Here is a 22,749-nt window from a genome sequence, read left to right on the forward strand (position 1 = left end):
TCATCTGTCCTGGAATCCCTGTGTTTCCAGTTCCTATCTGTACCAGTATACATTCTCTGGTCTAGCCAGACTTGTAAGGTAGAATTGGGATCATGATAGTTGGGGGTGGGGGTGAGGAGGCATTTAAGAACTAGAGGAAAGTTGTATGTTTCATCATTGGTGCACTGCACCCTGACTGGCTCGTCTCTTCCCTGTGATCCTTCTGTAAGGGGATATCTAGTTGCCTACAGATGGGTCTTGGGTCCCCAATCTGCACTCCCCATCATTCACAATGATTTGATTTTTTGTTCTTTGATGCCTGATACCGATCCCTTCTACACTTCGTGATCACACAGGCTAGTGTGCTTCTTTCATGTGGGCTTCACTGCTTCTGAGCTAGATGGCCGCTTGTTTATCTTCAAGCCTTTAGGACCCCAGACGCTATATCTTTTGATAGCCAGGCACCATCAGCTTTCTTCACCACTTTTGCTTATGCACATGTTTGTCTTCAGTCATCGTATTGGGAAGGTGGGTTCCCACTGATAGGATTTTTTGTTCTTTGATACCTGATACCTGATCTCTTTGACACCTCGTGATCACACAGGCTGGTGTGCTTCTTCCACTTGGGCTTTGTTGCTTCTGACCTAGATGGCCACTTGTTTACCTTCAAGCCTTTAAGCCCCCAGATGCTATATCTCTTGATAGCCAGGCACCAACAGCTTGGAGAAACTCTTTTTCAGGACAAACTGGAATCACTTTTCTCTCTTAAGATACATAAAAGGTCTTAACAAAACCTCTGAGAGAGGGTTCTCAAAAGGCTATATTTCTATTACAGCGAGGCCAGGGTTTTCTATCTCTTTCTCTCTAATCTCCCACCTCTCACCATTGTTACCACCTCTATGCTTCAGCCCATCCCTCTGTATGTAGCCCTCCCATAGCTATATGATGGCAGACTTGTGCCATGGCGAATTGGATTTTGTATTTGGCCAAATACTGATTCCAGATGTAGAAGTAGTACTGTATATACTCATGTATAAGTTGAATTTTTAAAAAATCTTTTTACTGGGGGCTCATACAACTTTTATCACAAGCCATACATACATCAATTGTATAAAGCACATTTGTATATTCATTAGCCTCATCATTCTCAAAACATTTGCTCTCCACTTAAGCCCCTAGCATCAGCTCCTCATTTTCCCCCTCCCTCTCTGCTCCCCACTCCCTCATGAAACCTTGATAATTTATAAATTATTATTTTGTCATTTCTTTCACTGTCCGACGTCTCCATTCACCCACTTTTCTGTTGTCCATCCCCCAGAGAGGAGGTTATATGTACATCCTTGTAATCGGTTCCCCTTTTCTACCTTCCCCTCCCCTCCACCCTCCCAGTATTGCTGCTCTCACCACTGGTCCCCTGAAGCAATCATCCGTCCTGGATTCCCTGTGTTTCCAGTTCCTATCTGTACCAGTGTACATCCTCTGGTCTAGCCAGATTTGTAAGGTAGAATTGGGTTCATGATAGTGGGGGGTTGGGGAGAAAGCATTTAAACTAGAGGAAAGTTGTCTGTTTCATCGTTGCTATAGTGCACCCTAACTGGCTCGTCTCCTCCCCGTGACCCTTCCATAAGGGGATGGCCAGTTGCCCACAGATGGGCTTTAGGTTATAAGCCAAATTTTCCAGCACACTTGTAATGCAATTTTTGTGGTAAAATTAGTTCCCTCGGCTGATATTCGGGTCAGCTTGTATATACACTATTTAAGCATGTTTTTAAACATTCATGTACTCATTTTCTGAATTTAAGTTTCGTTCTTCTCGCTTTGCAGCCATTCCCACACCCTTTTTCTGATTTGGCCTTTCTTCGTTAGCATAAACTCAGTAGCACTAAAGTTTCTGTCTTGTCTTCTCAGTAGCTGGTGTCACTTGATCGCCCCTAGGTAGTTCTTAAAAGAGAATAATGCACAAAGGCAGACCTTTTTACTAGTTGAGCCCAAACCATTGTTTGATTTGAAGGAGATTTAAGTTTTAATGAGCAGCTTCATGGATTCCTCATCTATGGCTCAGAAAGTCTAGAGTCTGTGAGAATTTGAAATTCTCTTCTGCAGTTTCCTCCTAATCAGGATTCTTCTATAGCAGCAGTTCGCAACCTGTGGGTCACAAACCCTTTGAGGGTAGAACGGCCCCTTTACAGGGGTCGCCTACCATCAGAAAATAAATATTTCCGATGATCTTAGGAACCGAGACACCGCTCCTCTCTATCCATCTCCAGGAAGGTCCGACCACATGCAGATGCGCCCACATCCGAGTACCCGGTGTGAAGACTGTTACCCATGCTGTACCATGCTGCAAGACACAATTTCGTTTATTTGTCATTAGTATATAATTACATGCTGTTTTGTGATGAATCACTCTGCTTTAATGATGTTCAATTTTGTAACCATGAAAATACACCCTGCATATCAGATATTTACATGATGGTTCATAACAGTTGCAAAATTATAGTTATGAAGTAGCAATGAAAATAATGTTATGGTTGGGGGTCACCACCACATGAGGACCTGTATGAAAGGGCGGCGGCATGAGGAAGGTTGCGAACCACTGCTCTATAGGCTCTTGGGTCAAAATTTCCTAATGGTAGCCAGGCACCGTTCAATTCTGGGTTCGGGGCAAAGGAGGCCATTGTTCACGGAGGCCATTAGCCACACGTTCCATAGCCTCCGATTGTTGATTTTCCTTTATTGTTCCAAGTGACTAGAGACAAATGGCTGTGTTGTCCCTGGCTGCTGTCAAGGTTTTAAAACCAAGATAATATGAAATGAACAAGAAGGTAGAACAGAAACACAAAACACATTATTAGGCCAATTAACTGAGATGAAACCATGACCCCCAATCTCCAAACCAAGGAACCAAATCCCATGAAGTGTTTGGTTGTACTTAAGTAACCTCAGCAGCTACTCATTTTTTTGAAAATTGTCTTTGTTATAAATATATTGCACAACTTTTGCTCATTCAACTTACTGACGGCAATTACAATGATCGAAGATGCAACTCTGTCCTTAATCCTTGAGATTTCCCCGTCACTTGTCAGTCCCCCTTTCTCCCTCCATGTCTCCCCGCAACTGCTAATAAGCTGCGATCTCCATACATTTGCCTCGTTTTGCTTTTTTTACATGAGGTCATACAATCAATTTTTCCATTTGTGATTGATTTGTTTCACTCAGCATAATGTCATCAAACTTCATCTATACGGAAGCATGACCCAAGACATCATTTCTCCTGTTGGAGGAATACCGTTCTGTTGTATGTCTATATCCCCAAGCCCACTGCCATCAGTTAATTCTGACTCGTCGGTCACAGTAGAACTGTTCTCAGGGTTTCTGAGACTCTAATGTTTATGGAGCAGACGGCCTCTTCTCCCTGGGAGTGTCTGGTGGGTGGTAGCCAATGCCCTTGCAGTTAGCAGCCTGCCATCCAACCCTCTGTACAGGCAGTGCTCATTCTGTATGTGCTACATTTTGTTATCTATTCATCTGCGGTTGAGCATTCACACTGTGCAGACAAAAGCTTTTGTTCACCACCTGAAGTTTCTGATGCTGATCCTGAAGGTTTCTTTGAGATCCATTTAATGTTAAAAGTATGAAGCTTATCATTATTAGAATATGTATTTTGAACATTTGAGTCATGGTAGTGGTCTTGAGTTATAAGCAGTTAATCAAGATATGCAATGTTGATGAAAAGGAAGCCTACATATATTGTTCAGGTGGATATTTCCTTTTTTAAAAAATTTCCAGTAGAATTACTTAAAATATCTATTTTTGAGTTCTCTAAGACCACATGAAGGAGCACTAAGCCACAGGTATTAAGTCTTTCTTAGCATGTTGTAGAACAACTAGCCTTAATAAATTTTAAAATGAACCATATTTCTCTGGGGGAAAATGTTGGATCCTTTGGAGAATTCAGCTAATTAAGCGTATTGCTTTTGAAATTCTTTGGTTATGTGCCAGGGTTGTCAAAAGATGCTTTATAGTTCCGATACTTTAGCCTTCTGGGGAAATAAGTGACTTTATCCTCCTTGGCTTAGAGAATGGTTAAAGGCTATTTTCATTTATCTTAGCTAAGAGAAGACAGAATTTTCCAACAGTTTATTATTATTATTACAATTTCTGTGGTTCATAATCTGTATTTGCTCAAAGACAGCCTTAGGAATCTAATAAAAATTTTGAGCCTTCTCTTCAATGTGAATGAGAGGGAGGGTGGAGTGGAGACCCAAAGCCCATCTGTAGACAATTGGACATCCCCTTACAGAAGGGTCATTAGGAAGAGATGAGCCAGTCAGGGTGCAGTATAGCACCGATGAAACATACAACTTTCCTCTAGTTCTTTAATGCTTCCTCACCCCCACTATAATGACCCCAATTCTACCTTAAAAATCCAGTTAGACCAGAGCCTGTACACTGGTACAGATAAGAGCTGGAAACACAGGCAATCCAGGACAGATAAACCCCTCAGGACCAATAATGAGAGTAACAATACTAGGAGGGTAAAGGAAGGGGTGGAAAGGGGGAAATGATCACAATGATTGACATATAACCCTGCCCCCCCTGGGGGATGGACAACAGAAAAGTAGGTGAAGGGAGACAGCAGTCGGTGTAAAACATTAAAAAATTTTTATAAATTATTAAGGGTTCATGAGGGAGGGAGTTGAGGCGGGGAAAGGAGCTCACGTAGAAAGAAAATGTTGGGTTTTTTGAAAAATCATTTTATTGGGGGCTCATACAATTCTTATCACAATCCATACATACATCCATTGTGTCAAGCACATTTGTTGCCATCATCAGTCTCAAAACATTTGCTTTTTACTTGAGAGCCCTTAATATCAGTCCTCATTTCCCCCCTCCCTCCCCACTGCCCCCTCCCTCATGAACCCTTCATAATTCATAAATTATTATTTTTAAGAAATAATTTTGAAGATGATGATGGTAACATATGTACAAATGTGCTTGGCACGATAGATGTATGTATGGATAATTATAAGAGTTTTAAGAACCCCCAATAAAATGATTTAAAAATATTTATGAGCCTTCTCTGTTAGAAAAATGTGAATGTTCTCCAAATTTGCATGCAGTTTCATGTCCACCAAGCATAAGTTTATTCATGGAGCCTGGTTAAAAAAAAAAGCTTTGTTGTACATAGATAGAGACAAAGTGAAAGTGTTCTGGTGATAAAAAAGAAATCTTTTTCTTTTAATTTATAAATGATGAATATAGGAGTTCTATTTTCTCACATAATACTTTTTGTAACATGTAGTTAAAAAAAGTTTTGCCTTATTTAAAAGTTTATTTGAGAAGTAATGATCTTTTACTAGGAGAAATAAGAAATGTCTTATTCAGGTTATAGGGACCCTTGTATTACAAACTGTACCTAGTGCTATACATATTCACACCCTTGAATAGAAGTCAGAAAGGAAGACCAAAATTTCACATTCAATAATTTATTGTTTGATAAATATCCAGCAAGAAATATAATTTCTGTAAAAAATAATTCTAGGAAAAGCCCCAAGTGAGATATTACTTTCTATTCTCAATTTCTTACTTCTTGTATTTTTATCTTAGTCATATCCTTATGGAGTTAATAGGATTTGCAGTCACTTTATTCAGGTTAAAGAGCCCTGTTGGCCTAGTGTTTACATGGGCTGCTTACCACAAGGTCAGCAGTTCAAACCCCAAACCACCAGCTGCTCCAAAGAAGAGAGACAACGTGCTCTCCTGTAGAGTCAGTCTCGGAAACCCACAGGAGCAGCCCTGCCCTGTCCTACGGGTTACCATGCATCGGCACCAACTCAACGTCAGTGAGTTGAGTGAGCCTGTTAATATGTTGACACTGTTCCTTGATCAGATTTCCAGAGTTGGCATTGACTCAACCAACAGTGAGTTTTATTCAGGTTAAGTAGCCCCAGTGGCGTTGTGAGGAACGTGTTCGTCTGCTGACCACAAGGCCAGCAGTTTGAACCCGCCAGACACTCTGCGGAGAAAGGTGAAGCTGTCTGCTCCTGTAAAGATTCTCAGCCTCAGAAACCCGTGGAGCAGTTCTACTCCGCCCTGTAGGGTTACTTTGAGTTGGAATGAACTCGATGGCAGTGCGCTGGCTTTTTGGTTTTCTTATTCAGGTTATAGGGACCCTTGTGCTTCAGTGATAAGAAGTGTTTGGCAGTTAACCCAAAATTCTGTGCTTGGAGCCCACCAGCCTCTGTGCGGGAGAAAGCTGAGGCAGTCTGCTTCCTGCCGGATTGTCAGGGAATCCTGTGGTGCAGTGCTGTGCTGCCCTGTCGGCGCCTCATAGTCAGAGTCAACTCGACCCTTTCAGGTTTGGTTTGTGAATCAGGTGGGCCACCGGGAATGCATAATAAAACTAGTGACAGGCAGTTTTTGTTAACAGTTTCCTCCCAATCATTCTCTCATATCCTGGATAAAGAATAATAACGGATTTATTTGTCACCTTATATTTTATTCCTAAAAGAATTGAAAGGATTCCTTTAATAATTAACTCATTTTCCTTGAGCCTCTCACAGAGTATTGGAAAGAATGAAAGACTAGTGTTGGCCACGTGCTCGCTGTCTTCTGCAACAGGAGGGACGAGGCTTTCCAGAGGGATGTGGTCATGGCAAAGCAAAGCACACCAGTCACTCATGTTTGGTACATACTCCTTTACGCAGAAATTACCCTCTCGCAGTTCAACTTAAAGGGGAAAAAAAGAGTTTGTAAATCCAGGAATCAGAAAATTTCTGCTTCTTGTGCTTCACGCAATCTTACTCTCCTAATCTACAACAAGAGATGAAGACCCGGCGTGCCTGCCTGTGCAGCCTGTAGATTTTCTGATTGTCCATGTGTCTCAGCAGTGTCTGTCTTGAAAGATAGGCCAGAAAAACTCTGCTGTCTTCCAATCTGGATGCAAGTGTGCCCAAGCCTACTGTTACCTTCTGTGGCATCTGTTACTTTGTGGTTGCCATCAGTTCCGTTTCCTTGGAGGTATTTGAAACTGCAATTTCTGTAGACAATTCTAAAGATAGGTTCAGCCATTCCTGTAATGCTGCTGTACTCACAAATACTTGTTGCATGCATTCATCTTAAGCGTCTTCATGCATATGATACAGTTTGAAACCGTTCTTAAAACTTTCTCATTGCCTTCATTTTTATGCCTGTACAGGTTTGAAATTTGCATCTTTCTGATTTCCACTTCATAGTGCTTCGAGCACATTACTCCTTTTACTTTATCTGTCTTGACTTGATGTCTGATCGTCAACACCCACTTTGCAGAGCCCAGGGTAGAAAGGGAATGTGCAGTTCTTCCTCGCTAAAATAGACACTCTTAATTCTGTGCTAATGACCTGACCAATATGTCCAGTCTCAGTCATGCATCACCATCACCTGTCTGATTGGTCAGTGTTGTGCATAGCCGTCATTAAATATTGTGAATGCCACCTACCTATAAATTTTTCTTTCCTGGACAGAGCTTAAACTTTTCCTATCTCTGATATGTAATCAAAACACTAAAACTCCAAGCTAAATGGATGTTCTTTCCTTTCATTTTGACCTGCTTTGTTTTTAATTTAAGCTCAAGTCTGATGACTGGTTATACCGTTCTTGGCTTATTTCTTCAGTGAGAACAAATCCAAAATAACATCGATGAAACACACAACACTTCTCTAGGTCCTTAATCCTTCCTCCCCCCACTATTATGATCTCAGTCCTACCTTGCACATCCAGGTAGTCTGGTGTACATACATTGGTATAGACAAGAGCTTTCAATTTACCGAATTCAGGGTAGATAAACCCCTCAGAAACAGTAACTGGAATAATGATTTCAGGGGAAGGGAAAGGGGAACTGATAATAATGATGGGGGGGGGGAACCCTTGGGGACAAACCAATACCAGGATTATAGGTAAAAGGACAGAAGGGGCGGTATAAGATGTGTGTAAGTAAAAATACATAACATATTATAGGTTTGTGAGGGTGGCCGGGACGGGGAGGAGGAAGGAACTGATATCAAGGAGTTCAAGAAGGAAGATAATGTTTTGAAATTGTTTATGACAATACTTGTACATATCCACTTAATATAATGGATGTATCGACTGTTCTATGTAAGAGCTTCCAATAAAATGATTTATTAATTTTTTAAAACCTAAATAAAATGGACACTGAAATAAAAGAGTAAGTTTCATGAGATGAACAATGTTTATGAATTTAGCAAATGCTCGAGCTGAAAGAATACCACAGCATGCTTCAGGTGCTGGCCCTGGGGTTAGAATCCACGTATCCCAGCTCCTTTTAATTACTGTTGATTGCTAGAGCCTATTCTTCCTGAACCTATTTAAGACATTTCTGCTATTGAAGATAAAGTTTAAAGTAGAAACAAAAGTCAGTCTTTGAATCACTTTACCTGCTTCCCTTTCAAGGCGTGGAGCCCTTGTGGTGCAGTGAATTAAGTATTGGGAGCACTAGCCAGGAAGATGGACAGTTCAAATCCACCAGCCACCCTATCGGAGAAATACGTGTCAGTTGTTGCTGTAAAGATTTGCAGCCTCTGGAAGTCCAGTGAGCGGTTCCAGCCTGTCCTGTAGAGTCTCTAGGAGTTGAAATCGATTCTATGGCACTGAGTTTTCGAGGGTGTCTCAGGACTGGGCTAATGACAGACGAGGCCAAGCCCACAAAGTAGTGGGCTTTGGGGGCCTCCTGCTCTTCTGGGACCTTTAGTGTTTGACTTAGTGTAACTCGACTCCACTACTGTTTGTTTGTTTTCCATTTAGAGACATTAACTAGAACTAAGAGGTGTCATCCCTCTAACATGAATTGTGCCAGTTTTCTATTTGTCTCTGCAGTACCAAGTCCAAAATACGAACCAGGCTTTTCACTTGTGTTACCTGAGACTGCTATCCCAAGTTAGGGTGGAAAGTGGTACTGCTGAATTTTCAGCACATTCATGTTTTCTGCCCCATGACATGACAATGAGTACTGGCATTCTTCTCCTGTGGGGTCGATTTTCTCCATTCGGTTCGCACTTTGAGCAGAGGGAGGCTTCATCTTTGCCTCCCAGCCTCCATTCTTGCTGCCCTGGCTCTTCTCCGGCTAGCCTCCTCCTGTTTCAGGTCCCCGCCCTGGTTTGGAAGCCACTTGCCCAAGGCTGCCGTCATGGGAAATGGTGCATTCTAACATTGTCTTCACGTGGTCTGTCATTGGTAGTTGCCCAGAGCTGGCCTCGTGGTGGCCTGGTGTGCAGAGGGCGCTTGTTTCAGAGGGTTTCATTGGCCGATTTTCAGGAGTGGAGCGCCAGCCCTTTCTTCTTTGTCTTCCTTAATCAGGAAGCTCTGCTGAAACTAGCCCCATGGAAGCCTCCACTGATAGTCTAGCTCCCTGGTAGAAGAAGGTTAACTTAGCTCTTAGGGCTTTTCTCAGATGTTTTAACACTGACGTTCTAGGATATCCTCTATACCTGTGTTCAATCACTCAATAGATCTCAGGATAGCACTTTAGGTTCAGGAAGAAACCTGCCCTTCTGGACTTGGAAGTAGCCAAGGCAACAGGACAAAACAGGCTTTAGTCCTTAAATCTCACCATTTAGACCCTGGCTGGGGCTGGCCGTTTGGAGGACTAGCTCCAGCTTTCCAGACCAAGAATTCAACTTGAAATTCACACTTGAACTCATCTGATTTGTTGCTGACCTAAGTAAGAGGGGTTTCAGTGACTAAATCTGTACTGCCTATCTGATTCCTATGCATTTAGTGCGTTTCTCCCTCAATAGATATTTCCTTGTTCTTCATGCTTTTGGATGTTTTGACTTCTGACTTGAGTACGAGGAATGTCTTCGAATGTGTTTTATGTTCAATGGCCTGCTAAGGAAATCACTGCCAGGGCTACTTTCAAGTGAGACATCCAAATCCCACATGGTGATCATCATGTTAATGGCTTTTTACTGTCAGTCTGACTGCTGGTCCAGTTTGGGACAGCTGACAACTTCACCCATGGATTTGTTAAGAGAAGATGGTCCCAGAAGAGCTGTGATGTGAAGAGTAGACCTTGGGAGCAAGATGGAGATCAGGAGCTGAGGCATGTCCATTTGCTGGTAGGCAGCAGCATATTATAGGAAGGAGCTGTGGTTGCATGAACATGGTGTCTGAAGAGGGCTGTGTATTTTCAAAGCCAGTAGAGATTGGTGTTGGCTGATTATCAGAATACCCTGAACGTTTTATCCATGCTTATTGCCATATCTTAAAGCTGGCTACATTCCAGTATTTTCACTGAAGTCTTTAGCCTACGGTTTCTCAAATGCCCTTCCTACCAACAGTTCTTACCAAGCAAATCATGAGAAGTGGTATAATGTGGGATGGCCACTAAAGTGTACTTGTGGGCAGCTTGGGAGGAGGGGGCGTTTTTCAATCCTGTCAAAGTGTGTAGTGATTCAGTTTTTCTTAAGTTAACTTTTTCTTTTTCTCACCAAATCTTGAAATGCTATCTCCACATTTCCCCAGAGGGTTCCCACTAGGTAATGCTGTAAACTCATAAATGTTGAAATACCTGTCCCTCCTGTCATTACATGACCTGTTTCTTGGTCATTTGTAGGAACTCAGAGAAATACATAATAAGCAACAGCTCCAGAAACAAAAATCCATAGAGGCCGAACGCCTGAAACAGAAAGAACAAGAGCGAAAGATCCTAGAATTAGAAAAACAAAAAGAGGAAGCCCAAAGGTGAGTCATTTGAGTGGATTGTGGACCCATCTGAAAGGAACTTTTGAGCATTTACTGTTCTTGATGTGACCTCTAAGTAGTGCTGCATTGGGAAGAGCCTTCAGACTCTAGCATTGGTGGCTGAGGTGGCTGTGGTAGTAGTAGTTGTGTGTGTGTGTGTGTGTGTGTGTGTGTGTGTGTAAGTTTTCCCATATATACACATCCCCTGAAGTTTCTGGGTAGCTTCCATGCCTCTCCTGAGCTTCTCCTGTGTAGAAAAGTGGAATTATACAATGAAATTGGGACACTTGGTATGCTCGTTTGCATGTCAATGACCAAAATACGTTTCCAGTTCACAGCCTTTTAATACCGGTGGAGGTCCCAGCCCTCGGTTTGAATCAGAGCCCCAGCCTGCTCTCTAAAGATCTTCAGTAACACTGACAGTGGGCCACTCGGCTCCTTTCTTCCTTTTTTTCAGCTGCAAATTAAACTGAATACAAAAGGAGAAAATTTGCCTCCACTACTTAGGCTCCAGACACATTTTTGTTTGGGTTTGTGTGAATGTTTGTGTTTGTGGAGTTTTGTTTAACTTTCTGTAGTTAAACCACAGCCACTTATTTGAACTTTAGGGATGTCTGAATCTATTAGTGGAGATTTGCTTTTAAAGTTTCAATGAATTTTAGACTGAAAAGCGAAAGACCACATGTTTCAATGACATGCTATAAATTATGAAATCAAAAAGTTGAAGAAATAAGGTATTTTAGGCAAATCCATGACTTTATTGGGCTGAGCATAGTTCAGCTGTCTAAATCCATGAGTGTTTTATTAGGATTTACACTCCTAGGTTGTATTTGTATCAGCGTGTGTAACTATTACTATTTATAGTCTATTAATCTGACTTTTAAAGCACAACTTTTTATTTTTTATGACAAGGGTACCAGAACAGTTTAGGGGATGATTTTATCATTTTCTTGGGGGAAGAGTGAGGATTCTTTGTCTCTTTTTGTGGGTTGGGAGCCCTGGTGGCTTAGCAGGCTCTGCACTGGGCTACTAACCACAAGGTCAGCAGTTTGAAATCACCAGCTACGCCTTGGGAGAAAGATGGGGCTTCCTACTCCTGTAAAGGCTTAGTCTCAGAAACCTACAGGGACAGTTCTACTCCATCCCACAGGATCTCGATGGGTTGAAATTGACTTACTTGATGGCAGTGGGTTTTTGTTGATGCTAAGTTTATAGAATGCTTTTATTGTTCATTCACCCTGTACTGACTTTATATACTATTATGAAATAAGAGAAGAATCACTCCCAATTTTACCCTGGGGGGTTAGGTTGGGGCCATCTTAATTTTCAAGGCCTAGATCTAATTGCAATTAAATATATGTCAATTCTTTTGGCCATTGCCAGGGAATCAATTCTGTAACGATTCAAGAGTAGACCTACCCCTATAGGGTTTCCAAAGCTGTAACTCTTTCTCCTGCAGAGAGAGTGGTGGGATCAACGCTTTGACTTCGCCACTGAGTGCCTCACCACTGTGTCACCAGGACTCCTGTCAACACTTTTGAAAAAACAAAACTTAGTTGAATTCATAGGACCCCTGGTGGCATTGTGATTACAAGTTGGGCTACGATCTGCAAGGTTGGCAGTTCACGGCCACCAGCAGCTTCTCTGGAGAAAGGTGGGGCTTTTTACTCCTGTAAACAGTTTCAATCGCGGAAACTCACAGGGGGCAGTTCTACCCTGTCTTAGAGGGTTTTATGAGTCGGGTGAGTTTTTTGAGTTGGAGTCAGTAAAATATATAGAAACTCTGGCTTAGTGATGGATGGTTATTATCTCAAAGATTCAAAATAGTCTGCTTTCAACTGCAAGTCATTAGGAGCTTTTTAGTGTCAGCAAGGAGCTCTAGTGGCATTGTGGGCTACGCATTGGGTTGCTGACCACAAAGTGTCAGCGGTTCCAGTCCACCATTTGTTCTACAGGAAAAAGAATGAGGCTGTTTGCGCCTGTAAGGATTTAGTCTCAGAAAACCCAAAGGGGGAGTTTCACTCTTTCCTAGAGGGTTGCCTAGAATTGACTTGTCATTTAGCATTTTGTTTATATGTGAATGTAAACATAGGCTGCATTTAGCTGTAATAGAATTTTTTCTTAATGATCTGATCGATATGGACTTACTTAAGCAATATTTCACGGGTACTGTTGAGCATACTCCATCTTCACAGATAATTTCTTCTCTTTTTTAATTAATAATTTTATTGAAGGGCTCTTACAAATTTTATAACAATCCCATCATTCAGTAGTATTAAACACACTTGTACATAATATTTCCATCAACGTTCCCAAAAACAATTTCTTTCTACTTGCGCCCTTGGAGATAATATATTCTTATGTGCTTTGCAAGTTGTTATGATTTTTTGTGTAGTTAAGTGCCAGTTTTTCAGTTGAGAAGTATTTTCGTTATTTTTATAACAACTTTCTAAGCCTCATCAGAGAATTTCTCTGATTTTGTAAATCACGTGGCTTTGTCTTGCTCTGGTTTGGAACCCTGAAGGCTTTTGTTGCCACCGGTTAGCCTGCTCCATCTGAAGAACTATGTCCCTTGATGTTGGCTGTGCATTGAGTAGATGAGGCTTTGTTGTGAACAGAGACAGTGTCGTGCTAAATTGGAATTTCTCCGTTGCTGTAATCAAGCATTTTTGTTGGCAGACGAGCTCAGGAAAGGGACAAACAGTGGCTGGAGCATGTGCAGCAGGAGGATGAGCACCAGCGGCCTAGAAAGTTCCACGATGAAGAGAGACTGAGAAGGGAAGAGAGTGTCAAGAGAAAGGACAGCGAGGAAAAAGGCAAACAGGAAATGCAAGACAAGCTGAGTCGGCTCTTCCATCAGCATCAGGAACCAGCCAAGCCAGCTGTCCAAGCACCGTGGTCCACCGCAGGTATGGCGGCCATGAACAATCCTAGGAAGAAGGCGACCTTCTTGCCCAGAAGATCTCAACATTTTCATATATGTAATCAGACCCCTTCTTGACTAATCGTTGGAAACGAGGAGCTGATCTGGTAGTGCAGCTGATCTGTTCAAAGCTACTTGTTCCCTAGCACCATTAACCATCTGGTTGCCATCAAAATGATTCTGACTCATTGATTCAGACTCATTGATTCTGTCTTTGGAGCACCTGTGTGCTTCAGAGGACTCTGCTCCCTAGGGTGCTCCCTAGTAGAACGGAGCTCAGTGACTGATCTTTCGGGCCTTTTTCCCCAGGCACGACTTACAACCTCTGTGGTAGTACTCAAGCACTTACCTGTTTGCACCACCCAGGGACTCTTCTCGAGTGCCACTCATTAGCTGTTTAATTCTCCACACCTGCATCACACTGACATCCAGTGTCACCTCTCTGCTACATGGAAGGCATGACCTTACTTGCAAAAAGAACCTTCTACTTCTCCAGTGTGTTACTTTTTCTAGGAAGTGCTGAGCTACTTCTGCAGCCAGAAGTAGAGCCTTCCCCCTTCTCCCCCACTTCATTCACTTGGCATTCAGGCCTCATGGCCTTAAGTGTTATTTTCTCTCCTTTTGAAAAAAGAGTGACCTTTTTTTTGTCCTTTGACCATAATTTTCCTCTTAAAATAACTGAAGGCATCTAATTTGAAGTAGAAAAGTTATCCCTTTAATATTAGATGCAAGCATTAGTTTATGTGCTTCTATAATACTTACTATACAGCTTTGAAAATAATACTCATTTGAAGGAACTGATTCCCCACTCCAGTATGGTGAGTTGTATTGATTTTATTTGATTAGCCAGTGGTGTGCTTTTAGAAAAGTATACATACAGAGAAAAAAGAAACCCACTTTTGAGTGGCTCCCCGAAGGTTTGCACAGTGCCCGTGTTGCAAAGTGGGCGGGGATAGGAGTAAGGTAGAGAGTTGACCAGGTGCCACTCGGCCTTGAGATACTCACTGCCTGATGACAAAGGCTGGTAGATCCACAAAGGAGCAGCCCTGACCACAGGAGGATAAATATATTTTTCACATATACTTTTTGAACTGAAGATCCATTCACCATTGCTTAATCTTAGGCCACTTGTTTTAAGTTCATTGTGTTTCTTGTGGGCAAAAAATAAAGATTTCCAGCCCTTTCTGTCATGCCTTTGGCTGTTTCATGTAGACCGCATGTACACGTAGGCACACGCACGCGTGTGTGCACACACACACACACACACACACACACACACACCAACATGCCAACACACCCTGCTTTTCACAGAAGATAAGTGTGGTTTCCACAGATGATAAATGCATGTCAAAATACTTGCAGCTCTGGGGCTAAAACAAAAAAAGAAAAGGTTCTGAATTGTTGTTAACAGAAATCCACAATATGCCCTGCTTGCGTACATTTAAATTTTTCAAATTTCATATAAGATACCACCTCTTCTTATCCCTGGGCTCATTTCCCTGCCTAAGAAATGTGGAGGGGCGCATACTTTGTCAGGGACTATTGGTCATAGCCATTCTTGGTGAAATCAGCAGGTTATTTTCATGAATTTTAAAAATATGGATATTATGCTGCTTTGCCCCTTTCCAACTGTGAATTTCCTCCTTGGCAGATTCAGATTTGGGGCTGCTTCATAATTGCTGGATTGTGCTTGACACCTGTGTGGGAGGAGGGGCTTCGATGCTCACTTCTGGCTCATTCGCAGAGGCAAATGCAGAGGGACCTGTGTGCACGGCCTTCCATGGCTCCTGGCCTGGACAACCGGCTCTCCTTCGGCTCTCCCTAAGTGTTTCAGAAACCTGGAATGCACGGAAATCGGTGTTTGATGGAAGGTGGCAGAGAAGCTGGTGGTTATTTGACTTTTCATCATGCCCTTTAGTTTCATGTAATAGTTTATTTGTTGTTTCTCTAACAGAAAAAGGCCCGCTTACAATTTCAACCCAAGAGAATGTGAAAGTGGTGTATTACCGAGCACTGTACCCCTTTGAGTCCCGAGGTCACGATGAGATCAGCATCCAGCCTGGGGATATCGTCATGGTAAGGGACACTCTGGCCAAAGGGTGGTTTCTGTTGGTGATCTGTCCTCTTTTGTACATTTTTTATTTGCCCTTTTTTTTCCTTTCAAGAATGAAATCCAGTAATTTCTTTGCTATATAGGCCCCGTCATCTTCCTTTTCCATTAGAATGAAAGATGCCATTATAACTCAGTATTTAAAAATAGAATTGCTAAAGAAAGTGTGCCCTTATCACAGCCTTAGCATAATTTTTTTGAAAATCTGTAAGTGCCAGATAATTTCAGATTTGAGGTCAATACTTGCACATTAAAAGTCTGTAAGTAGATTTAAGTGCAAAAGTGCTCTGTCATCTTGTTCACAAATGCCAACTGCAACTTTTGTCTCTGGATCAAAGTATCTTTTCCCCCTCTTTAACTGTGTGAAAAGAAATTACAGTAAATAACAGTACATTTACTTTTCTACTTCATACATTATAAATATAGTAAAAAGTTCAATTTTTTGTTTCGTCATAGCTTTTACGTTCTGATAATGAAATATAATCTTATGGTTGGATTTGAAACTGTAGTGAGCCATTTAAGAAAGAAAATGAAGTAATTTGGTTGACCTAGACCAGAGGTCAGCAATCTTTTGAGATGGAAGGGCTAATCCTGTCCTTCACAACAATTTAAAAGTTATTAGAGCGCCATAAATATATTTTTATGAACAAAATAACCATTATCTGATGAATATCTTTTAAAATGTTTCCATTTTACTTCAGAGCTGCATGTACATACTGAAATAGCTGCACATGGCTCGAGAGTCACAGTCTGCCAGCCCCCGACCTAGACAATAGCTCCTTCATCTAGTTATTCAGTTAAGAATAAGATTCCTAGATGTGATCAGACTTTGCATTAATGCTAGCTTTCTTTCCTTCTTTCTTTTTCTTTTTTTGAGAACCACTCAGAATTTTAAAAGAAGTACTAAAATTAAAAATGGAGACAAGCCTACTTGTCAGACTAGGGCTCTGTCTGACACACGCACCCATGTTGTGTTTGCATCACATCTCTGTGTTGAGAATATATGCTCTTCAGGGGGCAAAAAAAGTATATAGGGGGAAGAGTGTGTTTGACACTCAAAGAAATCAGTCTCTTCTCTCCTCTCCTTATTTTTGATAGCTGCTTATTCCTTAATTAACATACATTGGACATAAGGGAGTCAAGCCCAAAGGTCCTAAAAGTCAGAAATCGCTTTAAGAATAATGAAAGCTCTCGTCACATATATTCTTCACGCAGTGGCCATTGACTGAGACACGGGGTGCTGCCTCACTCACACACAGAGGGCTGGACTGCACACACGCTGGCCCCACCCTTGCCTGTGAAAGGCGATGGAAAGCCCAGCAGGGGGTTTGTGAGCTTTCTCCATGCTTCGTCTCTCAGTTCCTGCTCCGGGTTTCCCAGTGCTCTGAGTCCCCTGGACTCAGGTTGCCTCGCATTCTAAATGCTGTGTTAGAGCAAAGCGATTGCGGAATATACAAATACCCTGAACACTGAAAATAGAATGTAAACTGAGGTCGGGTCTGATTATAAAGTTAGTTTTTATATGTTTTTAAAAAGTGGGCCTGGAGGGGTGAGGGGTGGAGAGGGAACGCTGGTATTTCTGAAGCAAGATTTTCTTGCAAAAAGTGCAGAAAAGGAAAGTATAGGCTCTCTTGATAAGGAAATGTTTATGGTAAGAAAATGCTATAGATGATCGATAACGCAGTGAGAAGGTGTTGCTAATTTTCAAGGGAACCTCTTTGGGTCTGCTTCTGTAATCCTAATCCTGTTGCAATGATCTTTCATCCACTTGGCAAGTTTAGCCAGCAGCTTGATTAAACGAGTAGAGTTTAGAGATGATAAGAATAAAAGTCAGACTAAACCGTTTCATTAAACATATATTTTGCCTTGCTTTCAAACCTTTGCTTTCCTGGTGGAGGTTAAAGGGGAATGGGTAAGTGCCATGTAATTGTCAGGAAGTCTGCATCTTCTTCAGTGTTTTGTGCTTTTACATCGCTTTAATTCTGTACATATATCTTTGAGTGTTGTCTTGGCAATAAAAACATGTTTTGAGTTTATGTAGTAGGCTGCGCTTAAAACAAAGAAAGGTAACATGCTTAGAGTTTGTGTGTCTGGTTTCTATTTACAAGAGTCCATTTTTAATACTAACTTGGACTCTATTAGTTATTAGCTGCAGTCTCCATTTCAGGCCTGGACCAAATAAACTTGACATAAAATTCTGAAATTTTTGTTTTTTAATTTTGAAAATATGAAAAGAATAAAAGGAGAGTGCTGGACTAAGTGTATGGTTGAGAAAGGCCTTTGCTAAGTGTATGGGCCATGGGGGCACACAACTCTTGGCAGGTTGTATAGTGGATGGAACCATTTAGAAGGCCATTTGGTGATACCAAATCTCCCATTCTACTTTCCTCCTCCCCTGCTCTGTACAGATATGTGTGTCCCTGGACATTCACTGCAGCATTGCGGGTAAAAGCAGAAAGGAACAACCTAATTTTTCCAGCAGTAAAAAATGGTAAAATAAATTCTGATACAGCTAAACAAGAAATACAGTGAGATGTGTGAAAGTTCCATAGATCTACATAAACAAATCAGCTGTTCAGTGAAGAAGCAGAAATTATATGTGGAATGTAACTTCATTTTTATTTAACACAGTGTGTGTATGTGTGTACCTGCATCATTAATTATCTTGGAATATGCATTTTACAACTGTTAATATCTTTGGGCAGTAAGGAAAGGGCTTTCACCTATATTAATAGTAAATTTATAACATTAAAAGAAATGCCTAAAATTTTTCTCAATTTTTTTATATCAGATATCGTAAGTACAGCAGAGAATACTACCAGAGTGGACTGGTTTTTACCTTGTAATCGCACATTTCCCAAATCAATAATGAAATGTAATGTTTACTGTTAGGTCTAATTTATTGTGGTTTGCTGAAGGAACAATAGTGGTCTCGTTTTGTAACAAACGCAGCATGACCCTCCGAATGCCATTCAGCAGTATTTCTGAGGCTATAAACAACAGGGGACAGTGGAGATTGACATTGAACGACAACAGTATTTGTGTTGTTGTTCGCTTCCTTCCATAAAGTTGGCAGGTAAAGAACAGGAGCTTGTCCAGGGTTCACTTTTACTTTTGTGGGTACAGGGTGCTCAGAGTTCTCAAGCTCACAGCCTAGACACAATTTCCTTTTAAAGTAGGAAGTCTTGGGGAGAGACTTAAAGAACGATTTTGACAAAGCTTGATTGTCAGCCCACGTTTCTCCACACACACTTTCCCATACTTCACGGTGTGATGTAGGCGTAGAAGGTGATGTCTGCCAGGTTGGTGCTCTCGTAGGTGGGTGCCACAGGGTTTGTTTGGTTGCCATCTTTATGGAAGGATACTGCCAGGGCATTCTCTCGTACCACTTCTCCTTTTCGTCGAACTGCCAGTTCACCAGTGAGCTCCACCAGGGCACGGTGTCTGCCATTTGTATGTAAGATCCTTTGAGAGAAATGGGGAGACGCATGTCAAGCAAGCACTCGATGAAGTTCTCTAAGAAGGCTCGCTGCAGCTGAGAGGCATTTGAAGAGGACAGGAATCAGTGCAAACGGATGTGAGGGAAGACTTCTCCGTGGAAGCCTCTTAGTTGAGTTTGACCCTGACAGCTAGGGTTCAGAAACTTTGGATGTGCATGCCCTCTCCTCTGATCTTCGGGCCTCTTTACTCGAAGGGAATAAATCAGATCTGCCATCTGTGCTATATAGAATTAGTAAGAGGCGTGAAAAGGCCTGCCGACTGCTGTTGTGCTGAGATTTACCCTAAGGACACGGACGGAAAGCACTTTCAGAGGTTGGCGAACTTGGTGGTTCGCTGGTCCTTGGACATAGCTGAGTACACCAGAATTAGTGAGGGGAACTTCAAACAAACAAAACCCCAGCATTCCAGGGCTCCCCCAGAGACTCTGGGACCTTTGATTGCACAGACAATACTCAAAATCCACTGCAGGTGGTTCTGGGTTAGGGAGTCTGTTTCGGGAAACCATTGGTCTAACAATCTCTTTTTCCTGTCAGGACTAATTCTCAATAATTCCTGGAAAATTACCTCTTCTTATTAATTTCTAGGGAAGGATTAGGGGTTTGTTTACTATGTATCAGCTACCAGACAGTGAGTTCATTCTGGAAATTTGTATATTCTAACTTGGTATTATTATTCCGGTCACAATTTCAACTCATTTCACCCCACTTGCTTGTTCTCTTGCTAGAGAAACAGTCTTAATATCCCTGCCTACCAGTTAGGGGAGCCTTCTATTTCGAGCTAACAAAACACATGAAACATGTTCTGCTACCCACAGTCTTCTCGGTCTCCCAGCAGCTGCTACCAGCTGATCCCAGTTGGGACACAGTTGAAACCTGCTTGCGTCCAGGCTTTTTGTCATGCTCCAAGGGGCGATGGCATTTGCTTTCCTCTTTATGACCAGGTCAGAGGTCTTAGAAGATTAATATTACCCAATAAATATGGCAGCCATCACACATATTCAGGAAAAAGTTATATGTAAGCAACTTAATTGATATGGGGCTTTCGATAAATGGTCTTGACCCTGATGGCTGCTGTCTGCACTGGACCATTGCATCTATACCCTTCAATGAACAAGGCCTCATTGCTATGGAATTAGTTATTATGAGCCACGTTTTTTAGATCAGCTATCTTACATACCAGGAAAGTAAGACATTAGATGAGGTTCATCTTGCCCACTTTGAGGATGAGCCACTAGACTGACCTCAGAAGCTTTGTTTTATTGCTGTGGGTGTGGTTGAATGAAATTGTATTGCATGCAGACAGTATTGTTCATATTAAGAAAGTGTACGCTATATAGCCGGTGGATGTTTGCTAACTTGTCCTTGTCTATCAAAAGCCCCTGTAGTATTTTTCCACAGTTGGGTTGGCATTTTGGATAAAATTCCCCAAATCCAGGAAGAAATATTTTTCACTGTCAACTGTTGCTCTGTTCTTTTTCTTAGTGGTTAATCAAATTTAGATCATAAGAGTGTTGTGTTTTGTTTTTTTAATTATAGCCTTTGAACCTTAAAATTAACTTTTAATTATCCACTAAAATGAACGTTTCCAGAAGAATGAATCAAACTAATTGAGTCTATTGTTTACCCACAATTAACCGGTGAGTTTCCTTTGTGAAAAGTGAAATACTGAGCTCACATTACTCCCTTACCCCTCAGGAGGAGCAGCTCGGGCTTGCCGAGAGAACTGGGGTGGTAGTGTCCAAGTCTACTACCACCCTCCAGTGCTGCACTTCCTCGCCATCATATCTGGGTGACCAGGCAGGGTGCGGTCAGTTCACAAGGGTGTAAGCTGGCCCTGCCCACGGGGTGGGGCATTTCCTCAGCACTTCAGGTCCTGTTCCAGAGACTAGCCAAGACGTCTTTGCCAGCCAAGACACTCTGTCTGAAGCAGATGACGGTAAACCGTGGGCCATGATTAAATAATGCAGCGGGAACTCAAGGATGCCCACCCTGGAGAGATCAGCAGGAGCCCCAGACAGGATGCAGTCAAGGAATGAATTTTAAAGCCCTAGAGGATTAGGGCACGGGGTATGTTAGTGGAAAGGAGGTGCAATAGAGACCAAAGCCCAGATAATAGACCTGCACCACAAAGTTGGAGGTGGACTACAGGAGCGGTGGCTTTTAAAAATCTGTCATGAATCATTGCTCCTGCCCTAGGCAGCATTCTAAATGCACTCACTCTTCACACCAGCCTTCACACAACAGGCACTCTGATTACCGCCATGTTACACCTGAGGAAAGGGAGGTGTCAGCGTTAACACTTGCCCCAGTCCACCAGTTAATGATTGGAGAGTCCAGATTGAAATTGAAGCCGTCTTAGCTGTAGGGTCACTCTCTCCATCATTACACTGCGGACTGAGGCCACACTGTCACGTGTCTTGCTCGAGTTCCTAATTCCCTCGGGCTGGGTGTCGCCCTTGCTCCTGGAATAGAGCCCAGAGTGGGAGAACTTGCCTCTGGGCTTCTTGAGAAAGCTCGGAGGCTCTGGTGTGACCTGGCCTGGCTATTTCTAGCGCAGAGCAGCTGCAAAACGGAAACGTGTCCCAACATCACTGGTACCCTCTAAATGAGGAAGGAAGGACAGGCAGCCACCTGATTTTAGTATGAGGCCCAAGGGAGCAAAGAGGCACCTTAAACCCCTCATGTAGAGAAACGGGGCTGCCCAGCAGAAGGAAGGTATGAACAAAACTGGGGATTTGAATGAAAAGTGGCTAATGTGTTCATGTCCGATAGAAGTGTTAGTGAGGAAACAAGAACTGTTAAGGCCAAAACAGAACCTTTGGCATTAATACACTTTATCTGAGGGAATTCCTTTGGTTGTCTGGAGAATTTTCAGCTTTATATGGAAACAAAGGTTTCCTAAGATGGAAACGTCCTTTACTGAATATCTTTTAAGTAACACATAGTATTAGCGATCTTTGTCCACTTCTACACTGAGGGCTTCTTTTGAAAAAATCCAAGTGAGCTCAGAAAGAGTATGTCCTTGGGGTAAAGACCTAGGCCCGGTATTGTAGGCTCCTATGGTGTATTTCTAGTTGTAGCTTTTAAAGGAAGCACCATACCATTTTTCATCATGGCTGCACAATTTTACAATCCCATGAGTACTGTTTTAAGTGTTCCAATATCCCTACAGCCTTGCCAACATTTGTTAATTTTTGGTCTTGTTTTTAAAGTGCCATTGTAGCCAGGGTGAATGGTATCTTACTGTAGTTTAAATTGTTCATTGATCTAATGGCTAGAGAAAGGAACCTTGATGGTGCTGGGTAGGGCATTGGGCTGCTAACCACAGGGTGAAACCCAACAGCTGCTCCAGGGAGAGAAATGAAGCTGCATGTGCCCATAAAGACTTACAGTCCTGGGAACATTATGGGGCAGCTCCACTCTGCCCTCTGGTTTCACGGAGTCAGAATTTACTCAATGGCAGTGGGCTTGGTCTTGTGGCTAATGGTTTGAACATT

General features: G+C 42.1%; 1 protein-coding gene across 7 annotated transcripts in view; it reads left to right on the top strand.

Moving 5' to 3' along the window:
• ITSN1 (intersectin 1) overlaps positions 1–22,749 on the top strand; it is a 237,667-nt gene that overhangs the window by 123,084 nt on the left and 91,834 nt on the right. For 5 of the 7 annotated variants that reach the window (XM_045284834.1, XM_004696955.4, XM_045284835.1 and 2 more), the window contains exons 17-20: positions 10,592–10,719; positions 13,399–13,628; positions 15,597–15,718; positions 17,650–17,664. In XM_045284834.1, the coding sequence (XP_045140769.1) occupies positions 10,592–10,719; positions 13,399–13,628; positions 15,597–15,718; positions 17,650–17,664 (495 nt within the window). The remainder of the gene's footprint in view (positions 1–10,591; positions 10,720–13,398; positions 13,629–15,596; positions 15,719–17,649; positions 17,665–22,749) is intronic. The other 2 variants (XM_045284836.1, XM_045284833.1) reach the window with 1 other exon arrangement.

This window comes from Echinops telfairi, unplaced genomic scaffold (assembly GCF_000313985.2).
Source record: "Echinops telfairi isolate 266 unplaced genomic scaffold, ASM31398v2 ScPeMD7_7469;HRSCAF=8507_0, whole genome shotgun sequence".
Lineage (NCBI taxonomy): Eukaryota > Metazoa > Chordata > Mammalia > Afrosoricida > Tenrecidae > Echinops > Echinops telfairi.